The 20,758-nt window shown below is 38.1% G+C and overlaps 1 protein-coding gene across 2 annotated transcripts in view; it reads right to left on the bottom strand.

Annotated features, from left to right (window-relative positions):
- UHRF2 (ubiquitin like with PHD and ring finger domains 2) overlaps positions 1-20,758 on the bottom strand; it is a 99,379-nt gene that overhangs the window by 65,285 nt on the left and 13,336 nt on the right. For both annotated transcript variants that reach the window (XM_068422638.1, XM_068422639.1), the window contains exons 2-3: positions 18,835-19,077; positions 12,908-13,167 (exon numbers count right to left, since the gene is read on the bottom strand). In XM_068422638.1, coding sequence (XP_068278739.1) covers positions 12,908-13,167; positions 18,835-19,077 — 503 coding nt within the window. The remainder of the gene's footprint in view (positions 1-12,907; positions 13,168-18,834; positions 19,078-20,758) is intronic.

Here is a 20,758-nt window from a genome sequence, read left to right as displayed (position 1 = left end):
AAAAATAAAATCCCTTCAGGTTCTGTTTTTCCTGGAAGACCTTTGGACAAATATATTTTTTACTTAATGATTAGGAAGTATGTTTTTCCAAAATTCAGATTTGTGTCATCCTTCCCTCTCCTATACAATTCAGAACAGAATCTTTCCTACTTTACTGCTGAGGAACTTCAAAGATTGTCATTGTTAACAATGACTCCACCTCTGTTCTTTGCAGTATCTGATGAAAGAACCCAAATAAAGAAGACTGCTTATCAGCATGACTAGAACATGATCACTTACCAAAAGAGACCCCCAAAGTCCCCTTTTACAGACAGAAAGAAACTAACTGCTTTCCAAACAAAGAAAACGAAGGCAGACTCTACACAGAGTGATTTTTTCCTCTTAGTGGCTGGCCAGAAACTTAAGCTCAGAAACTTTGGAAGAAAAAAAGATAGGTTACAAACAGGTGAGACTTCCCATGTCTGAATTCACCCTTCTTTTGCTTCAGATTCCAGCCTTCACACATAGAAATATGCTTTTATGGACATCAGTGAATGCTAGCAGATATTTATGCACTCACATTTCTCCATAACTGACACCCCAGACAGAACAGTAGAAAAAGCATTTGTCACCAGCTTTTGAGTTAGGCTCAAAATCTCACAGTCACACTACAGATGCTAAGCAGAGCACCACTATTCCTGATTATACTAAGTAATAAGTACTTCCACAGTACACTTTTGCTCTCAAATGTATCTAATGCCACAATTTACCTCCGTAAGTATGGAAAAACACACACTCACATTAGAAAAATGCTGCTACTTCCATGTTCATTTTCCTAAAGATTTACATGTTATTTGTAAAAATCCCACACGCGATTAAGACCTAATCTCTTAAATATACAAGAGTAATACTTAAATATAGTATCACAAAATGGGAATTCATGGACTTACGTAGATAAACCAAAACATAAAGAGAACAAATATGATCTTTTAACATGCCTCAAGAATGAAGTGGAAAATCCATCCTGGCAAGCCATAATAAAGGACTACTGTTAGACATGAATGTTTACTGAAAGTGATTTCTTATTTATTGAGATACTTTTAAAATCCTAAGATGACCCTCAAGAGAAAACAGAAACATTTTCACAGCAGTGTTCTAATTAGACTAGCATAAGTTTGGTACAGTTGAAATGAAGATTATATGACACCATTAAACCTTTAAACTTAAAACAATTGTAGGCATTTTCTTAGTTTTACATGTTTTTCATGACACTCAGTACCTAATACTGAAAAAAGCAGACATCATAACAGTAAGCATAATCGTAACAGTTTAATTAATGCCACCCATAAGAAGTCTCATGTTCATCATTAAGCTGTATTCCCCTGTAATTTCATTTTTCCCTGTAATATTTTTAACTGTAAATACTAACACTAGCACAGCAAGGATCTCTTAAGATTTCCTATCTGTGTAGATAGTTTCCATAGCAAAGAATTATCCAAAAGGTAAAATTCCAGTGTTTCTTGGCTATGGTCAGTATCTGCTCATTCCCAAAGTGCTCAAATACTAAAAAAATATATTAGCTCTGTGTCAGAATATACACAAGTCTGCTCAATGTACTGAGAACTTGCAATATATCCTTTAACACTTTTCCCAGCTGTTACCAGAACAACTGGAACTGGAAAGAGAAAATTCTTGAAACAGAAGTCAAGACTTCCCCATCCCCTCTCCATACTAGTGTGGTAAGGAATGTTAGTGCAGATGTGCAATTTCTTAAAATTGTTATTTTCCAATATAAATAGAATGAAAGTGTAATTTATTTTCCCAAACAACAAACTCAGAAAAGAGTCATTCAATGCACACCCTGAAATGAAGGAATAGAAGAAAAGAAGAAAAAGGAATTAACTCATGTAGGAGGTAAAGGTGATTAAGCAGGTAAACCTGAATAAAAGCTACATTCACACCACAACCACCCCCCGACAATTTGCTAGGAAATAATGAGCATAATTTTCCTGTAATATTTTGAGAAAGTGAATGACACTATTCTGGAAGAGCATCTAAGCCACAATTACAAATGTGGAAAAAAAAAATCACGGGGATAATAAAGCTGTGTGTTTGGACTTCCAAAAGAAGACCACTAGGTCTGATAATTTGTTATAACAAGAAAAAGGTAACATATTCCAAATGACAGACTAGAAAAAACAATGAATATCAACAAAGATAAAAATCAGTCATATGGATTACAAACAAGATTTACCTAACAACTAATAACTACAGAATTAAGCTGCTTAAACACTGAGAATACGTATTAATAGCCTGAAGAGAAACATCTTAGTTTCCTAACAATTTTAGTTCTGAGTATTAAGAAAAATTAACTCCTAGACTTATACCATGGCACTGTGTGGACAATATGGATACTTTGAAAGATGACAAACTGGAAACAAGAGTATCAAAACAGAAGTTCAGAAGCTGTAAGAAATACATATAAGGTTGAATTTTTTAATACAAAACTGTTGTATAATGAGTTTAAATACTGTGAATGTAATGGAAAACAGGTTTACTTCACTAGCTAGCACACAGGATAACAAGTCAAGCAATTACTGAAAGACTTATTTTTTTGAAAAACCTTTCCTCAGGTGTTCAATTCTGTAACTGTGCAAGGAGAACACTTACAGCCAACTATAGACAAATAAATAAGAAGCAGAAAGAGTTCAATCACATTCTCACTGACGATAACAGTTTTTTCAGCCAAGTCTCGGAAAAAAAAGAAAAGTTTAACTGTTGACATTTCAGTTGTTCTCTCAAACAACTACTAGGACAGCAAAGTTTCCCTCCCTTCATTTCATATGCTTTCTAAAGAGACACAAGAAACACCTGTATTTTCTCCTCAAACTACTTCCTTTTCAGTTTGTTGAAAGTGCCTACATCCTTAGAAATCCAAGCCTTACAGTTAATACCAGTTGTCAAAACCCTGAAGACTAATACATGCAAACACTTTCAGACCATAAAACACAGCTTATGTAGTCAGGAAATCCACTGCAAATGGGACAAGTAACCTTACACAGAATCAGCTTCTTGAAATTAAAAGCAGTAGTGTGCAGCCTATTCCCCCAAAAGTTTGAACTAATATGCCTAGACAGCCACATCGTAGTGACACTCTTTTTCTAATGAGGACATAAAGAATGACGACTTATGTGACCTAGCAGGTCTTCTATTGTTTTAGGATTGTCTAATAAACTGTATGAGCGAGTTCTGAATGAGTAAACAAACTAATCACTGATATTAGAAACTAGAAAACAAAATTATGCTGCTAGGAGAGATGCTCCAAGTAGTCACTCAGACCAATTACTAAAAAAGTTTGTTACTGACAGAAGGTCAAAGAAAACACGTTTCCCTTAAGAAAAGACTGTCTTAAGAGAAGACTCTACTGAGCAGACAATATAGCTCTCATTCTTCTTCTTTTTCTGAAATTCTAAAGTGGCCAATGTGAATCAAAGATAGCAGGTGCCATAATGAAGCTATGGTCTGTAGCTCCAGATATTTCTAGCGATTAACTTAGTATCCTTCAAAGAAATCACTTCAATGATCGAGACTACTGCCAGGAATTTGACAGCATACATCTTCCTTTTATGCACTATTTCCTGTGCTTAATGTATATAAAGAAAAAAGTCAAATATTTCAGTTAAACAAGTTTATGAGGGGTATTTGAGAAATACATTGTGTGCAAGTGGATGTATTTTGGCATTTCTTCACAGAAGACAAAACTGAACTGTTTGCATCACACACTTTCAGTAATGCTGCTCAAAGCAGCTACCTCTCAAAGAAGCAGTTTCTTTCCCTTGTTCTGCCCCCACTGTGCAGCCAATGGGCAAATGCATTTGATTGGATCAGTGACATAAACAGTAATATTCACTTAGTTAACATTAGTTTTTAGACATATTAGGAAGCGAGTCACACAACCACCAAATTCAATGCAACTTAACTATTAGATGTACATAGTTGGGAAGTAGGTAAGAGGAAGAAGCAGTGGCCACCTCACCTGACAATGGCCCATAATGTCTTTTGGTCTCCAAAATCAATTTATCAGTGCCACCTGTGTGAATTCTCAGATAACATTCTATTAAATCCCTGCCTACTATCTTTTCTTGAACATTTCACATCAAAAATATTCTGAAAAATATACCTGTTAAGCAAGTCTAATCTTCAAACCATTCCTTGAGAAAGGAATAGCAAGTTTAAGACCGTTATTCTCTTGACGATCTCTTCAGCTAAGGAGACACTTGCAAGGAGAAAATGATTAGTTTTATTGACCAGGTAGTACTTAGAAATTTTCTTCTTATTTCCTCAGAATATTCTGTGCTTTCCAACTATCAACCTGTGTCTTGCATGTTACTCACACAGAACACAGGATGATTAAAATTTTTGACCTGCATGACAACATTGTTAAACCCTAATTTTCTTAACAACACATTTTTAAAGAAAATGCAGAATTGTGCATAAACTCATTCTGTTTCAAAGGTTAATGACAGTCTGAACTACAAATGACAAACGAAACTCACCTGAAACAGGCAAGCCCTTTTTGGTAAGGATTAATGGTCACAGCAGGACAGAGCATTTTAGAGTGCTAGGCTATCACAGTCTTTTAAACAAAATGTCTCAGTTTTTATCTTTTCTCCTCCCTTTATAAAAAGGATGATCAGTAATACCTTTAGCCTTCATTGGGAACTGTTTCTCCTCACACCACTTTCAAGGTGAACTTCTCTTACTGTCTGCAACCCTGATTAGTCCTGAATAAATAGAATAGATGTGTAAGAAAAAGGTTTAAATAAAAGTAATCTTCTTGACAATGAGAACTCCCCTTGTACTTAAAGACCATCTCCTCCTGCACTTAAAGACTTTTCAAAGCTCCTACAACATGAAATACAGAAATAAACACTTTCCATTTGAGCAGGATGAGATCTGTGGAATGAACAAATATTAAAAAAAAAAAAAAAAGTATTTCAAGTAGGATTCCTCCCAACTTTTTTTCCTCCTAAACTGTTTTTTTGTCTTGCATTGTTCCCCATCTGTCCAAATAAAGTTTGTTGCCCAAGTTCCTATTTTTGTATTTCTTTCAGCTAGCATGAGGCGCCTATGCCCCTAACGTGATTCACATACCTCAAAAGCAGAAGCAAATAAGCTTAAAATAGTAAAAAAGACAGCCAATATTAAAACTCCTTCTCAGGCAGAAGCAGAACGAAAATGAAAACACAGTATTGAGTTGACAGGTCAATGCGTTTTAGCAGTGTTTAACAGCAGTGTTTAGCAGTGTTTAACATCTCAAAATGAAAGCTACCACTGATAGACTGATACAACTGAATTAATTCAATTTATACTTAGGAACACAGGAGTCTAACAGGTGTCCTGGATCACTGAGATCAGTCCCCTTTTATTACAAGCTACCACATACACTAATCTTTTCCTGGACTCCAGGATCTAAAATTACTGTTGTATTTTCCAAAATAATTTTTATTTTTATGACATTTTACACAGCTTATGGAAGACTAACTGGCTAATCAGAGAGACATACTGATTGAGGCTTACAGGTATGGTAATTGCATATTCTTATGTGCCTTTACCTTCAAAGCAGGTTGTAATCTCTTTGGTGTAAGGAATATCTTTTTGTTAAATGGTTCTACAAAGTTTAGCACAACAGTAAGTGAATTTATTCTTGAAGACTACAGGTCCTAATTAGTAATAGTATTTGATAAAAGCATATATAGTACCTCAGCACAAGCTCTTTATTTAGATAAAACAGCATCAGCAACTTAAGAACAGACATCTTACTAGATACACAGGAAAATTAACGCTGTTCTTAACTCTTCATGCTGAAGAATGAAATTGATTACCCACTAATTTTATTTCTTAGAAAAGCATTATTCAGGTTTATTCTGTAAACAAAATTGCCTCTGTAGCAGGCATATAGCTGCACACTCTTCCCATTTCTCCCGCCCTATATTTTTGTTACAGGGAGTGCTCACGAATGCATCACTAGCAACTACACAACTGAGTTCTCTACAAGAAAGGGTCAGCATACCCCAAGTGCAAATGAGAGTGTCACTCTAGGAAAGTCACATTCATGACCACGAGCAACAGTTCACCCATTCAAAGCTGACTGTTTTGTCTGTGCAAAACAGCTGTTGGTTCTACTCAACTTGAAAACCCCAACAGCATATAGGCTCCAGGACAGATAAATGATGAACATGCACATGGAACTGATACCTCAGAGGAACCTTAAGTACCCTTCCTAACTACCTACACATCAGTCTACAGGCACAGTCAGTAGCTCCCCACATCCAGAGTTTAGACAGAGTTGGTTTCCAGTTTCTTTGTTACACAGTAATTACTGTAGGATTGCATCCAAGGACAGCATAGTTTCTAAACACATGTAATAGCCAGTACTAGTATTTTACAGATACCCAGAATGGCGGCATTCTTTAATAATGTCAGAATTAAAAGTATCTTGCAACTTAAGCTCTGCCTTAGCAGTCTTGCGACAGATTTTCAAGTTACCAGCATCCACTGAGATCACCTTTAAGATCACTGTATCCTTTGATCTTCCAGCTAGCAGCACAGAGACATAGGGACCATCTGAAGTAAGTGGTTCCAAGCAAGCTGGGCAATGCCTATTCTATCCAACTTATGAAAAGCTACACAATTTAAGAACAATATAGGAAAACTAGTTTTTTAACCAAAATCAGAAGCAGGGTGAATCTTAGTTCACATCAAAACCTAGACTAGGTCTCAAAAGAAATCTTGTAATATAAAAAAAAACAAAACAAACTCACATGCAGGCTGTCATTCTCCCTGTAGAAGTGAGAGAAATCAGGAAAGTCATCTTGCTGAACAACAGAAGTAGCAAGCTGGTTGCCACAGGCTCTGAAGCTTTTCTACTCCATGAATGACGAGGACCCCTCTGAAACTGCAGCATTCTCATCAAACCCAGAAGAAACACTAACTTTACTAAAGTGCAAGAAGAGAAGCTGGGAAACCCATTGAAAGATAGTATACTGTAAGTAATGAATGATTAACATAATAATCCTCAAGATCCATCAGACAAATAAAAGTATCAACCAAAGAGCTTCTCTTTGAAGAGGGACACTAATGGACAATAAGAATCCTAATGTACTTGAAAACTTAAGTCCATCAGGTTAAAGTCTTCCTGTTCACAAACAAAGTCTATTTTAGTAAAATGAAACATTAAGAACTGGGGGAAGAGCTGGGGGGGTGTCTACTCTTAATAAATCTACTATTAGAAATACTCTAACTGCTGCCGGCACAGATCCAGAACTTGGTAAAGCTTTTAGGAATCCTCACTAGCAGCAATGGCCATCTGGCTACCTAAACTCCAGAATCAGGCTGGGCATGTAACTTGCTTACAGTGTATCCTACCTGACACTGGTTTTCAGACAGCATCAAAGACAAGACATCCATGTACATTCTTATGGTTCATAAAACCATCCAACTCACACCCTACACAGAATAGACACAGACTTAACTATAATCTCTTGGGCTGAGAAACAGAGAGACCTCAGACTACTTCCAGATCTGAAAGAGTTCAGAGAGCATCACCCCACAGCTCATATTAAGCATGAAGTAAGTGGATGATCCCTCTTGCTAAAGTTCCCTAGAATAAATAACCACAGTGTAATTTATGACACATCATGCAGGTATTATCTCAAGGTTTAATGTAAACTTCTCTGTTGATTGATATAAGACCTGAGAGAGACATCATCAAACACGATGGCCCTGAAAAAAGTTACCTACGCTTGAGCAATACTAAATCTATACTTGCACATATAGGCATATTGACATTTCTCAGGCTGCAGAAACATGCAGCCTTCCTGTGACTACCATTGAGAGCCTTCTTAAATGGAAGGCCTTCATTACAAATAACTTAAATGGGAAAAGGAAGGTAAAGACAGCCTTTGTTTGTAAATCAATAAATCTTTCCACTACTTCAGGGAAGAGCTAACCATCAAGAAGCTAACACTCACTGAGTGAGAGAACTGTTCCCCTGAAACTAAGTAGACTATATCCAGAGCTGCACAAGCAACAAATACAAAATAGGGTAAGTTAAGAGGAAAGGGCAAACTTTCGTATGACACAGCACTGTAAGACATGCCCTTTTGGTGCCACATTAAGCTACTGAAAGACCCTGCTCCTGACTTAGAAGCAATTCTTAAGCAAGCTGTGGTGGAGACTCTACCTACAGTTATCTCTGTTAACTTTAGGATCTAAGCATGTGTTGGATTCCTCATGAGTCCTTTCAAATAAGGATTTAGTTTTCTTCTGTTCAAGACAGGTTCACATCTTCTGTATTAAAAGACAGTTGCTCGGAGCAGAAGAAAGAAATGTATGATAGCAGTGTTATTAAACTTGACAGAACACCCGTGACGTTAAAGTCTGTAACAGCTCTTTTTAAGACCAACAAATCTAAAGGTGAAATGGAAATTCAGTGAGTAAAGTGGCAGAAGGGGAGGAAAACAACACTGGCAGAAATAGGAACACAACTGTAAACAATGCTGCCTCCAGGGAGAAGGCTGCATTCAGAAACTGAATGCAGAAGAAGGACTATCAGGCAAAAGCTATACAGCCACAACTGAATGCCAAGAGAGTTGGTACTGACTGAAGGTCAGCACTGATAAAGCTGACACTTTGATCTCTTCCTCACTGATGAAGACAGGGCTCTTAAACAAGCACCACAAGCCTTTTACATCTCTGAGCTTATCACAAACTGTGACTCCAATTTCATCTGGAACTGAGGAGTTCTGTTCCTCCGAATGGCACTAGGGTTTCTATAAGCAGATACATCTCTCTGCAGAAATATGTGAGCCTTACAACTATTGCAGCAATTTAATTAAATGCTACGCATACAGCCTCAAGGTGTGGGAAGAAGGGGGAAATGGAGAGGGGAAACCACAATAACAGAAACAACTCAGTTATCCTGTTCCCTACAAAATCAAGGAGGGATATGTAGTACCTCCTATCTGCAGCAGTCACAGCTGGTTTAAGCCATACGGTAGTCACCCCTTTGAAATTACTATAACTAAACTCTTGCCCAGAAAGGTTAATCTCTCTTAATCATACTCTTTGCTAGAAGGGTTCTGCCATGTTTTCCCCCTTCACATTCTCTGTAACTACACTATTTAAACAAGAAGTGGAAAGAAGAGAGGAACAAAAGAAAACTCAGCCCCTCAGAGGAGGTACACTCTTACAAAAAAAAAAAAAAAGGATTAGACGAAAGTCGGTTTTACCAAATCTAAAACCGCAAAACAATGTGTTTAAGTTTTGCACAGAATTTGTGATAGGTAAACCTAGGAGTACCACTGCTAAAAGCAGCTTTCTCACTTAAGGGAAGGACAAGTCCTGCTTCATCCTTTAAGAACAGCTGTACTTAGGAGAACATAGTGACCTAAAAGTTACCTTGTTGAGAAAGAATTAATGATTGATTGGATTCTTCATTTGATGGGACTGTCAAATGTTTCCAGCTAGAAAACCAAAGCCAGATGAACATTAGATCTGTTGATGCTGTTCTAACTACTTTCAAGGAATCAAGTGTGGAACATACAAGCAAGCCAGTACAGACTCAGCCTCCTCAGTGCACAGCCACAAGACTACACAGAACCACTGGGTATGGCAGCATTATCCCTCATTGAAACTGGTAGAGGGAGGGTAAACACATCACAGTTTCTGGACACATTTTGGATGAAAATAATTGATTATTTCTTCATGCTCTTTGACAGATTTTCTCACGACTCCTAAAAAACTTCCAAGTAGAGAGAAGTGTGCTCCAATATAAATTAGTGAGGCAATTAAGGCTAAAGGTGAACTTTCCTGACAATCACAGTCTAAGAGAAAATTACTGAGGTGAAGCTTCACTTTTGGGTGAAATTCCCAGCTACGCAGGTGTGAGATAGATGGTGTTAAACACACATAACTCAATCCTGAATACAGTGTGCATACCCATGGGACAGCTAAGAAAAAGGATAGAACAGTTTTAGGCCTTCATCTGAGTCAAGAAGTGGTTCTGTGTGTTTTGGAGACAGCAAGGCAGGACAGGCCTGCCCTAGAGGACTTTGTTGCAAGAACTGGGCCTATGATCATGGAAGACCTGGTTGGACTTGATGATCCCAGAGGTCTCTTCCAACCTGACTGATTCTGTGATTCTGTCCTTGAGGGTTGCACTTCCAGTCTCTCCTACATAAACATTGCTATTAGCATTACTGGTTCCAGCCATCAAGAGGGGGGGGCGGAAAAAAAGAAGGATGTTACTTGAACTTTTCTTTTTTTTTTTTTGTGGAGGGTCAGACTAAGTCTGCCACAACACGTGATACAGTAAAGTATATTTACTATTCATCACAATGAAGCCTCGGATCAGAGTCAAGGGGCTGGAGCAGACCATGCACTACAGGTGACCTATCCCCCAGCTGTAACATTCTTTTGGTGAATTTTTTTCCAAACTGGAAGGATGTAACAGGCAGAGAGTGAGAACCAGTCTGGAAACTGAGCATCAAGGACAATTTGAGAAGTTATGGACCTGTGTCCACCTCTGACCCATAGTCCTTCCAATGTATTCAGGTAAGTTTGATAGCTTTACAGGTACCGGGATTATGTCATTCACTTGTACGCCATTTTTATTCTGTTTCAGATAATAGCAAGTGTTTTTACATCTTGTAAGAATATACCTCTTGCAGGCAAGGTGGAGCTGAAATTATGCCACCCAAGAGAATCACCTTCTTTTGGAGATAAAAGTGAAAAGAGTTTCTCCAAAACAACACAGCAAGGTCAAACTAGAAGATGCCAAGTACATCTGGATGCAAAATGCACAGTGCAAACCCAAAGAGCAAAACACCCAGGAACAGGTAACTGTGCAGAAAAAGACAGTACAGCAGTAAAATATGAACCTTGAAGAAGAGGAATGAAGAGATAAATTAGATGAAAATTTCTGGAGCAGAGAACAACTGTGTGGTAAAGCACACCATGACCTCCCTATTTATCCACATCAAGCATACAGGTGGCAGATACATGTGTGGTCTACAGACACCAAAGGGGTAAACACTAATGTATGAAAACAAAGTGGTATGAGTGCACACATAGCTACCATACGAATATTCATGTTAAGTAACACTAAAAGAAAAAAGCGAGACCTTGAAAGATTTGTATCAGTAACTTTCATCAAAAACCCAACCACCGATAAATGTACAAGTCTCCCTTTCCAGAAAACCTTCCAATAGTTTTACTTTCCAAAAGCTCAAACTTCCAATCCCTTAAACTGATTAGTTACGTAACTGTGACTTCAATGACTACCTTGCAACATTATGTTTATGCGTCTTAGCTAATTTTGTTGGCTAAGAATATACAACTGCTACACGTGACCTCATAGTAAGAGTAAAAAGACTGTCTCCACCTGCTGAAAGGGAACAGCTAGATCCTCAAGTACACATAAACAGAGGTCAATCTTCTTTTTTCTTTGGTATAAATATGCCAAAGAAAAATCAGACCTGTTGTCAAACTTTTTCTACTTCTGTACTTTTAACTTATGAAAAACAATATCTACAATAAAAAGGAAAATAATTTTGCTGCAACAGTTACAAACACTTTCTCAGATATGTTTGCCCATGGCTAACTTACATACAACCACAGTATTGTAAAATTAGGTAATCTTAAAGCCAGGATCTTTGAAATCACCCCACAACAGACATATGTTTTCAAGAGAAAATATTTTCATTTTGATTATACTGGTTAACTAAGTTATTCCCATGTTGTTTCTTGCAATATTCAATGAAATATTTATATTTCAACTTCCACGTTTGTAATTCTCTAACATTTTAAGTAGAAAACTTACACAGTTACAGATATAGAATCTGAACTCTATGTTGAGTTAAAAAAGTGCATTAAGTTGTATCTGCTACTAGTAAGAAATACAAAAAAGTGCTCTATGCAAGTCAGATTCACAGTTACATATTGAAATAACTGAAGTTGAAATAGCTGCTCTAAAAACGTATTTTGGAAACCTACATTTAGTTAATACTGAATATACTTTGCATCCTTCTACCTTAATCTTACATTGCACAAACTACAGTATTTTTACTAATTTCAGTACCAAAAAATTAAAATCCTCAACCCATTTAAAGTTTTATTCATTTAGAAGCTTAACTCAATGCTTCAACAGATGTTATTTAAAAAATAAAAATCCAGACCCATTTCTTAAGTAAATGAAGTGGTGCAAAATGTGTTCATAAATAAGAAATCCCTCCAAACTCAGTGTTTCCCACCCACACATTGCAGGCTCTGGAATTTGTTTTTACAACAGAAGGGAAAAAACAAAAGAAAAAAACCTACAACCTGCCCTTAATGTCCTCTCTCCAGAATTGGTTTCATGCCCTCAGTCACAAAGTTCTCTATAACAAACCTTTACTATAAGTGCAGACCTGAAATTTCATGCACAATTGTTCTATTTGGAATAAAATTGATCCAAATCAAGTAACAAACTTTGCTCTCATGAGAGCTCTCCTTCAGCTCCAATGAGAGGAATTGAGTATACACCGGAAATAGTAAAAAAAAAATTTAAAACAATACTTTACTTGGAAAAACACACAGTAAAAATTCAGTTATATAGTTTCTTTTTCTTCTATAAGAAAGATGGATTTTAAGTTTCATAAAGACAATGAAACTAACACTTGACAAGTACTTAGGCATGAAAATATCATTACTCCCAATGGATTCACCATATCCAACTGAAAAGTGTTATAAATTTTTTAATAATTTTTTTCTTGGTTGCAACATTGAATTTGCTTTCTTTGATTCCAAGCTTCTTCAAGAAATTCTTGGTTTATATAAACCAAATAACAATATGTGATGTCCTCAAAATAGCATCAGAAGCACTTACTCATCGTACTTGATATGATAAATAGCTTCTTCATCAGTGTCCGTATAGTCTGAATAAGATGTGGACGGTGTACTGTCCAAATTATTTGCATTTTCTCTAGAATGATCTTGACTTAAGTTTCCATTAGTCCTTTTGTAAGTGTTACCACTCTTTCCTTGAGCTTTACCATTATGTCCCTTTGTTGCTCGGGTAACATTTTCTATATGAGCTTCAAACCAGGCTCCAATGCTGACATCACGGGCATCCACCAATTCGTTTATCTAAAAGGAAAATTCAATAATTAATTTAAACTTATTTTATATAATTCCAATAAAGAAAAAAATAAGACAACTTACTATGCTACTGCTTAGCTTTGTTATCAGTACAACAATCAACTCTAGTAACTAGTTGAGCTTGAGCAAGTTCAAGTAACATGTAGCCATGAATATGTTCCACTTTCAGTATTTTATTACTGTTCCGTCATTAAAATCTAGCATGAATATAATTTGTATGTAATTTTAAAAAGCAAAGCTAGATTTCCCCCCCCCCTGCTCCAAACTTGAAAGTTAGCTTAATGTCTTTCATTATCCTTTCCTCTTGCTTCATCAATTCTTCTTTATGGCTAAAATCAGCACACACAGCATTGAAATACTAGCTCACAACCAAGGGGTTTAAAGACTTTCCTGAGCCTCCAACTTGGAATTATTATTTGACCTTCTATCTTTCTGGCCTGCAAGATTTTTTTAACTCTTTAAGACTCGAGGAGAGAGAGGTAAGAAACAAGTCTAAAAAAGGCTGCCACCACAGTCAGCCAAAATGTTATGACTGAAAGAAATTGAACTATCTCCCAGCATGTCTCCCTTCTGTACTCACAATAATACTGGTATTAAGCAACAAAACCACTTCACTATTCTAAATCATGTTTCATTTTCTCAAGTCTTCAGCTAGTTAAGCAGATGTTCCGTTAACAATACTGAGAACACTGAAAAAAAAAAAAGATTTAAAGAACACTTTATCAGCAGTACACCAAGTATAAAAAAATTATTACAACAGAACTACTGCACAGCCATACCATAGAAAACATCTATAATAAACAATGAGATACACACACACACACATATATATGTATATATATGGTTTAAGATACAGCCTTTGTCAAGTACCAACATAGTGGCAGACAGATACTCTTACTAACCCCAAAGGCTAGTTTCTATAAACTGAAAAATCTTATTGTATTTTCACAGGAGTGAGCCAAAAAACACACTCAGTAACTTTTAGTATTTAGAGTGAAGCGGTCAACTGTCAAGTGCAGTTGACAGCAGTTTGAGCTAACAGGTTTATCCCAAGAAAGCAATACTGCATATTTTGCTCTTTTCATTCACCTTCTTAGAATGACCTGCAAAATTCAAGCCTTTATTTTTCCTCCCATGTAAAATACCAACATGTGGGGTTTTTTTTTTATTCTTACAACCTACAATATTCAAAGTACAGCTTTTTACCAGGAGGAAAATTTCAGCCACATAATAAACATATCAGAGAAGGACAGCCTCATTTTAAATCTATTAATCTATTTTAAACAGTGGATTCTGGCACTTCTAGAAGGAACCCTCACGAAGGCATCCCTACACAACCTTATGTGTTTGAATCAGTTGAAGCTTGAAGTGCTGCTTTACCGCCTCCTCTCAAAAACACAGCTCAGCAAGACACACACTACTAAGGACTCCCCCATCTGCTGCTACTTCTTGCGAACCGTTATGAAAGGGTCAGAGAAGCTATGCTAGCCAAGTCAAAAATCACCATCATATCCAGAATAAAAGTTTAAAAAATAAAATTAAAAAAAGTGTAAACTCCCTTAATCATTCCTCTCCAACGCATCCTTGCATAATTTGATGTGCATACTTACAGAATCACAGAATCACAGAATGTTAGGGATTGGAAGGGACCTCGAAAGATCATCTAGTCCAATCCCCCTGCCGGAGCAGGATTGCCTAGATCATATCACACAGGAACACGTCCAGGCGGGTTTTGAATGTCTCCAGAGAAGGAGACTCCACAACCTCTCTGGGCAGCCTGTTCCAGTGTTCAGTCACCCTTACAGTAAAGAAGCTTTTCCTCAAATTTAAGTGGAACCTCCTGTGCTCCAGCTTGCACCCATTGCCCCTTGTCCTGTCAAGGGATGTCACTGAGAAGAGCCTGGCTCCATCCTCTTGACACTTGCCCTTTACATATTTATAAACATTAATGAGGTCACCCCTCAGTCTCCTCTTCTCTAAGCTAAAGAGACCCAGCTCCCTCAGCCTCTCCTCAGAAGGGAGATGTTCCACTCCCTTAATCATCTTCGTGGCCCTGCGCTGGACTCTCTCTAGCAGTTCCCTGTCCTTCTTGAACTGAGGGGCCCAGAACTGGACACAATACTCCAGATGCGGCCTCACCAGGGCAGAGTAGAGGGGGAGAAGAACCTCTCTCGACCTGCTGACCACACCCCTTCTAATACACCCCAGGATGCCATTGGCCTTCTTGGCCACAAGGGCACACTGCTGGCTCATGGTCATCCTGTTGTCCACTAGGACCCCCAGGTCCCTTTCCCCTACGCTGCTCTCCAACAGGTCTGTCCCCAACTTCTACTGGTACATGGGGTTGTTCTTGCCCAGATGCAGGACTCTACACTTGCCCTTGTTATATTTCATTAAATTTCTCCCCGCCCAACTCTCCAGCCTGTCCAGGTCTCTCTGAATGGCTGCGCAGCCTTCCGGCATCTCAGCCACTCCTCCCAGTTTTGTGTCATCAGCGAACTTGCTGACAGCGCACTCTAATCCCTCATCCAAGTCATTAATGAATATATTGAATAGAACTGGTCCCAGAACCGACCCTTGCGGAACTCCGCTAGACACAGACCTCCAACTGGACTCTGTCCCGCTGACCACTACTCTCTGGCTTCTTTCCTTCAGCCAGTTTACAATCCACCTCACTACCCGATCATCCAGACCACACTTCCTCAGTTTAGCTGTGAGGATGCTGTGGGAGACCGTGTCAAACGCTTTACTGAAATCGAGATAGACCACATCCACAGCTTTACCATCATCTATCCACTGGGTAACATCCTCATAAAAGGCTATCAAGTTGGTTGAGCAAGACTTCCTGTTGGTGAAGCCATGCTGAGTGCCCCTAATGATCCCCCTATCCTTGATGTGCCTAGAGACAGCACCAAGAACAAGTTGCTCCATCACCTTTCCGGGGATGGAGGTGAGGCTGAGCGGTCTATAGTTACCCGGGTCCTCCTTCTTGCCCTTTTTGAAGACTGGAGTGACATTCGCTTTCCTCCAGTCCTCAGGCACCTCTCCCGTTGCCCACGACTTAGCAAAGATGATGGAGAGTGGCCTAGCAATGACTTCCGCCAGCTCCCTCAGCACCCGCGGGTGCATCCCATCGGGGCCCATGGATTTATGGACATCCAGGTTGCTTAATTGGTCCCTGACCCAGCCCTCATCTACCAAGACAGATTCCTCCTCTATCCTGACTTCTTCTGAGGCCGCAGGGGTCCAGGGCTCCTCAGGACAGCCTCCAACAGTATAGACAGAGGCAAAGAAGGCATTCAGTAACTCCGCCTTCTTTTTATCCTCTGTCTCCAGGACCCCCACCTCATTCATCAGTGGGCCTACATTGCCTCTAGTGTTGGCTTGATCTGCAATGTATTTGAAGAAGCCCTTTCTGTTGTCCTTGACCTCTCTTGCAAGGTTTAATTCCAAGGAGGCCTTAGCTTTCCTAGTTGCCTCCCTACATCCTCTGACAACAGACTTATATTCCTCCCAAGTGGCCAGCCCCTCTTTCCACGATCTGTACACCTTCTTCTTCCACTTGAGTTTGCCCAGCAGTTCCCTGTTCAACCATGCAGGTCTCCTGCTACCCTTCCTTGACTTCCTACCTGTTGGGATGCTCTGATCTTGAGCTCGGAAGAAGCAGTCCTTGAACGCTAACCAACTATCTTGGGCCCCCTTACCTTCTAGTACCCTGTCCCATGGGATTTCCCCTAGCAATTGCTTGAAAAGGCCAAAGTTGGCCCTCCTGAAGTTCAGGGTTGTGATTCTGCTAGCTATTCTGTTCCTGCCACATGAGATCCTGAACTCTACCATCTCATGGTCGCTACAACCAAGGCTGCCCTCAACCTTCACCGCTTCAACCAGACCCTCCTTGTATATACTTACATAGATACCTGCCTGTATGCAGATCCAGTGAGGCACAGGACTCCCCTCAGACAGAAAAAATTGTAACAAACTATCCCTTCCTATAACTAGACAATTCCTTTTTGTCTGACAAACAAGCAAACGCTAAATAATTAAATACATCCAACTATTGAGCCATAGCTTAGTTTATGGCCTTTTTTATTGACTTCTATTAAACAAGTTTACTATCTTTGAATTACATTATTGGCTAAAAATATACTCTTTCCTGATTCTGCAAGTAGAAGTCCTCTATACGTTCCTACTGTCATCTACAAATAGTAAGAATGCAATGACTGTACCTTTGTTTTTCTCTATATGTATTAAAAACATATGGTTGGCTGAAAAGTAATCAATTCACAGGTAAAGAAGGAGAAAGGGTTAGGTCCCTAGTATTAGAAATTGCAAAAATTCCATCTGAATAAACAGAATAGGTTTCCGTGAGTATGTTTGCCAATAGCACCATTTCCTGTTCTATTTTCTGTTTTAATCCTGAACGAAACAGCTAAGAGACTACTTGATACAATTTTTAGTGTTCTTGAAAATATAAATTTTAATACTCCTTTCCTTTGATCAACTCGTCTTCTGTGGCCTCCCTTCTCCCCATCCTTTCTTGTATTACCTTTTACACTCATCGATTAATTGTAAAGCATCAGAAATGAAGAACTGTGTTTTTTCCCACTGTAACAATAGAGGTAAAAAAAAAGGAAGCTCACAAGCTTGTGCCTCCATATTCAAGCTACTGATTTTTTGAATCCCTGATTCCTCAGAGAATGAGTAAAACTCACTGCACAGAATGCCACAGGAACGTAGAGTAACTAACTTACCACTTGCCCTTAATACCCAAAACACTAAGTAACAGTCCACACAAAACTAAGACAGCTTCCGGTTAGGATGACAAGTCTAAATAACAGCGTTCCTCTAACTGAAATTAGCTTGTATACGTATGGCAGCCTCAACCTCCTTTTCCTTCTCTGTAATTTTGGAGATTTTCCAGCAAAGGAATTACTGTTATGGGTATTTCTTGTCTAAGAGAAACACCTGAGCAGGAGGTAAAATGTTATCATTCCCTATATATACACATCCTACTAAATATCCAGTGAGCTAGCAATCTGGAAACTGCCCATTTTCTGTTTAAGTTAAACTTCTTGTACTCTGATGTAATTCTACATCATAATACTGAAAAATTCAACGAGGTACAAAACTAACTACGAATATGATATATATGACTCCTAAAAAAACTATAATAAACCAGCAACCATTATATCACACACAATTTAAAGAAACTGTGTATTTCTAGTGCTAATGCGGGACTGAAACATTAGCATTAAAACAAATATTTGGCAAGCTTGAAAAAAATAAGTAGGGGAAAAGCTACACTTTTCCACAGATATTTTTATTAGTTTCTTCTGTTCACAGAAGTATTTACGTTTCACAGGTACTCTAAACTTTTTGGAGAACATATTTGAAGAATACAATGTGTCAGAGTTTATGAACTCTCCTGAAACCTGCAACACCAGTGAGCCTGGTGCAGAGATGCTTTCATGACTCTGCAAGAGTCAGCTTAAATTAAGTCAATTTGACTTATGTCAAATTGGGGAATTATGTCAAATCATGAAAGCAAGCAATGAGGATACACACTTTTGTACAATAAAACAATAAACTTTTTTAACTTTAAAATTCAACCCACAAGCATGAGGAAAGTTTCCAGCTTTTGAAGTTTGTACATACCTTGTACAATCCAATGCCAGGATCAATGAGGAATGAGCGAGATGATGTAGATGGCTGACTGGGTGACACACTATTTGTTTTTTTGACTTTGTTCTTGCAGTTGGAAACACCACAGGGATTGATTTCTCCATCCTGAATTGTCACGGAAGCAGTGGCAGGAGCTTCATATTCAGAACGTATCAAAAGCTGAACTATGTCATTTAGTCCAACATTGTAGTCAAACAAAGTGTGTCCATCTTCTAGCTGTCAAAAGAAAGGTATACTTGTAAAATTCTAACTTGAGGTACGTAAGTAGTTTCCAAATCCTTCTTTTACAGACAATAATTGCACAGACCAGAAGAGGCAAGCCATCTATTATTTCAGGTAAATAAAAACCTATTTCTTGAGTATATGCAAAAACAAAGTCTCATCAAGTTACCTGCAGCCATGATTTCATACAATAAAAATCACTGAAAGGCTTAAAATTAGAAACAGCATCTTTACAGACTTTGGACATTTTAATTATGCATCGAAGTCCAAGATAATGCAGTGGTTTTCTAATCAAAAACCAGGCAGAATCTATGTTGCCACTTACATGACATACACAGTAACTACAAATACATGTGAGAATTTAAAAATTTTGTTGCATACATTTCAGCTACATTTCACAATTTGCTCTTTCTCATTCTTTTCTAGAAAGCAAGGCAGTACCCGATACTTCCCTAATATTTTGCAAACTATTTCCTAAATAAAAAAATCTAGATGTAAAAAACCTCATATATTACTTTTCAAAACTGAAAGATCTGAAAAGTACTGTGCAAGAACAACTACACTTAGAGGGAAGCAACACCAAAAATACATACTGCGCCTTCAAGTTTATGAAAGGAAATCTCCTAAATTGAGAGCATCCAAAAACATTTTTATTCCAGATTTAGCCAGGCTCCTCATTCTCGTCCCAAGATCAAAACAAGATTATTCACTGAAATTAAGTCTTTTAACTGGCCAGTTTAAAAGCTACTACGAAACAGAAGAAACACACACTGTGTAACATGCCCTCAAATAATTTCATACATGAAGCCCCACTATATTCCAGATGCAATCAGATTCTGCAGAACAACAGAACATAAATAGAAGCAGACTTTTTAATCATATATAGCTACTAAACATTATTTTGGGCCCCCCTCTGCACAGCTTTAAGATACATTATTATCTTTATTTTACCTGGTGATCTCACCTACGTACAATTAAGCTAAGAAATTCACACCAAAAAACACGAAGTGGTGTGCTAGGAGAGAAGAAAAACAGGGAGTAGTGACCACTGCAGCTTTGCTCAGTTAAAACACTCTTAATGACCTACAGCATCTTTGAAGCAGAGATTTAATTTATCTGAAAGTATAATGCAGTGCTTTGGGACATCAAAACTAGAATTTGATTAGTTACATTTTACTGCATGTTGCAGTGGGAGAAAAACATGCATGACTAAAAAACTCCTACCTACTTCCAAACTACTTTTGCAACAAACAATTATCTGACCTTTTTCCAGAATAGGTGCTATTTTCAACATCAGTGATTCAAGAATCTTTTCAAACAGATCTGTTTGAAAATACTGCAAGATTATGGGCAGTATCAATACAACAAGAAAAAGCAGAGAGCAGGAATGAACAGAAAAAATAAAGAAGTGAGAAGGAATTCTCCAGCTTCTCACTAATAGTTTTCTGTAACGTTCAAATGATCTCAGGATAGACAAAATTGGAATGCATGTTTCTTCCTTCATCCTCTCTGCTTTTTTCAAAGCAACTCTAAAGGGCAGAGGACAGTTATGGACATAAGCTGACAATCAAGAAATGAATCAGTTCTTCTTTCATGAATTTAAGACCTGTGTAAAAAAAAATACTCTTCGTACTGCTGATAACTACTGTATCCACAGCTGGGATGTGCAAGCAGG

Source organism: Nyctibius grandis, chromosome Z, assembly GCF_013368605.1.
Source record: "Nyctibius grandis isolate bNycGra1 chromosome Z, bNycGra1.pri, whole genome shotgun sequence".
NCBI lineage: Eukaryota > Metazoa > Chordata > Aves > Nyctibiiformes > Nyctibiidae > Nyctibius > Nyctibius grandis.
Note: the sequence above shows the minus strand (reverse complement) of the source record. Positions and strands in the feature narration are given on the sequence as shown.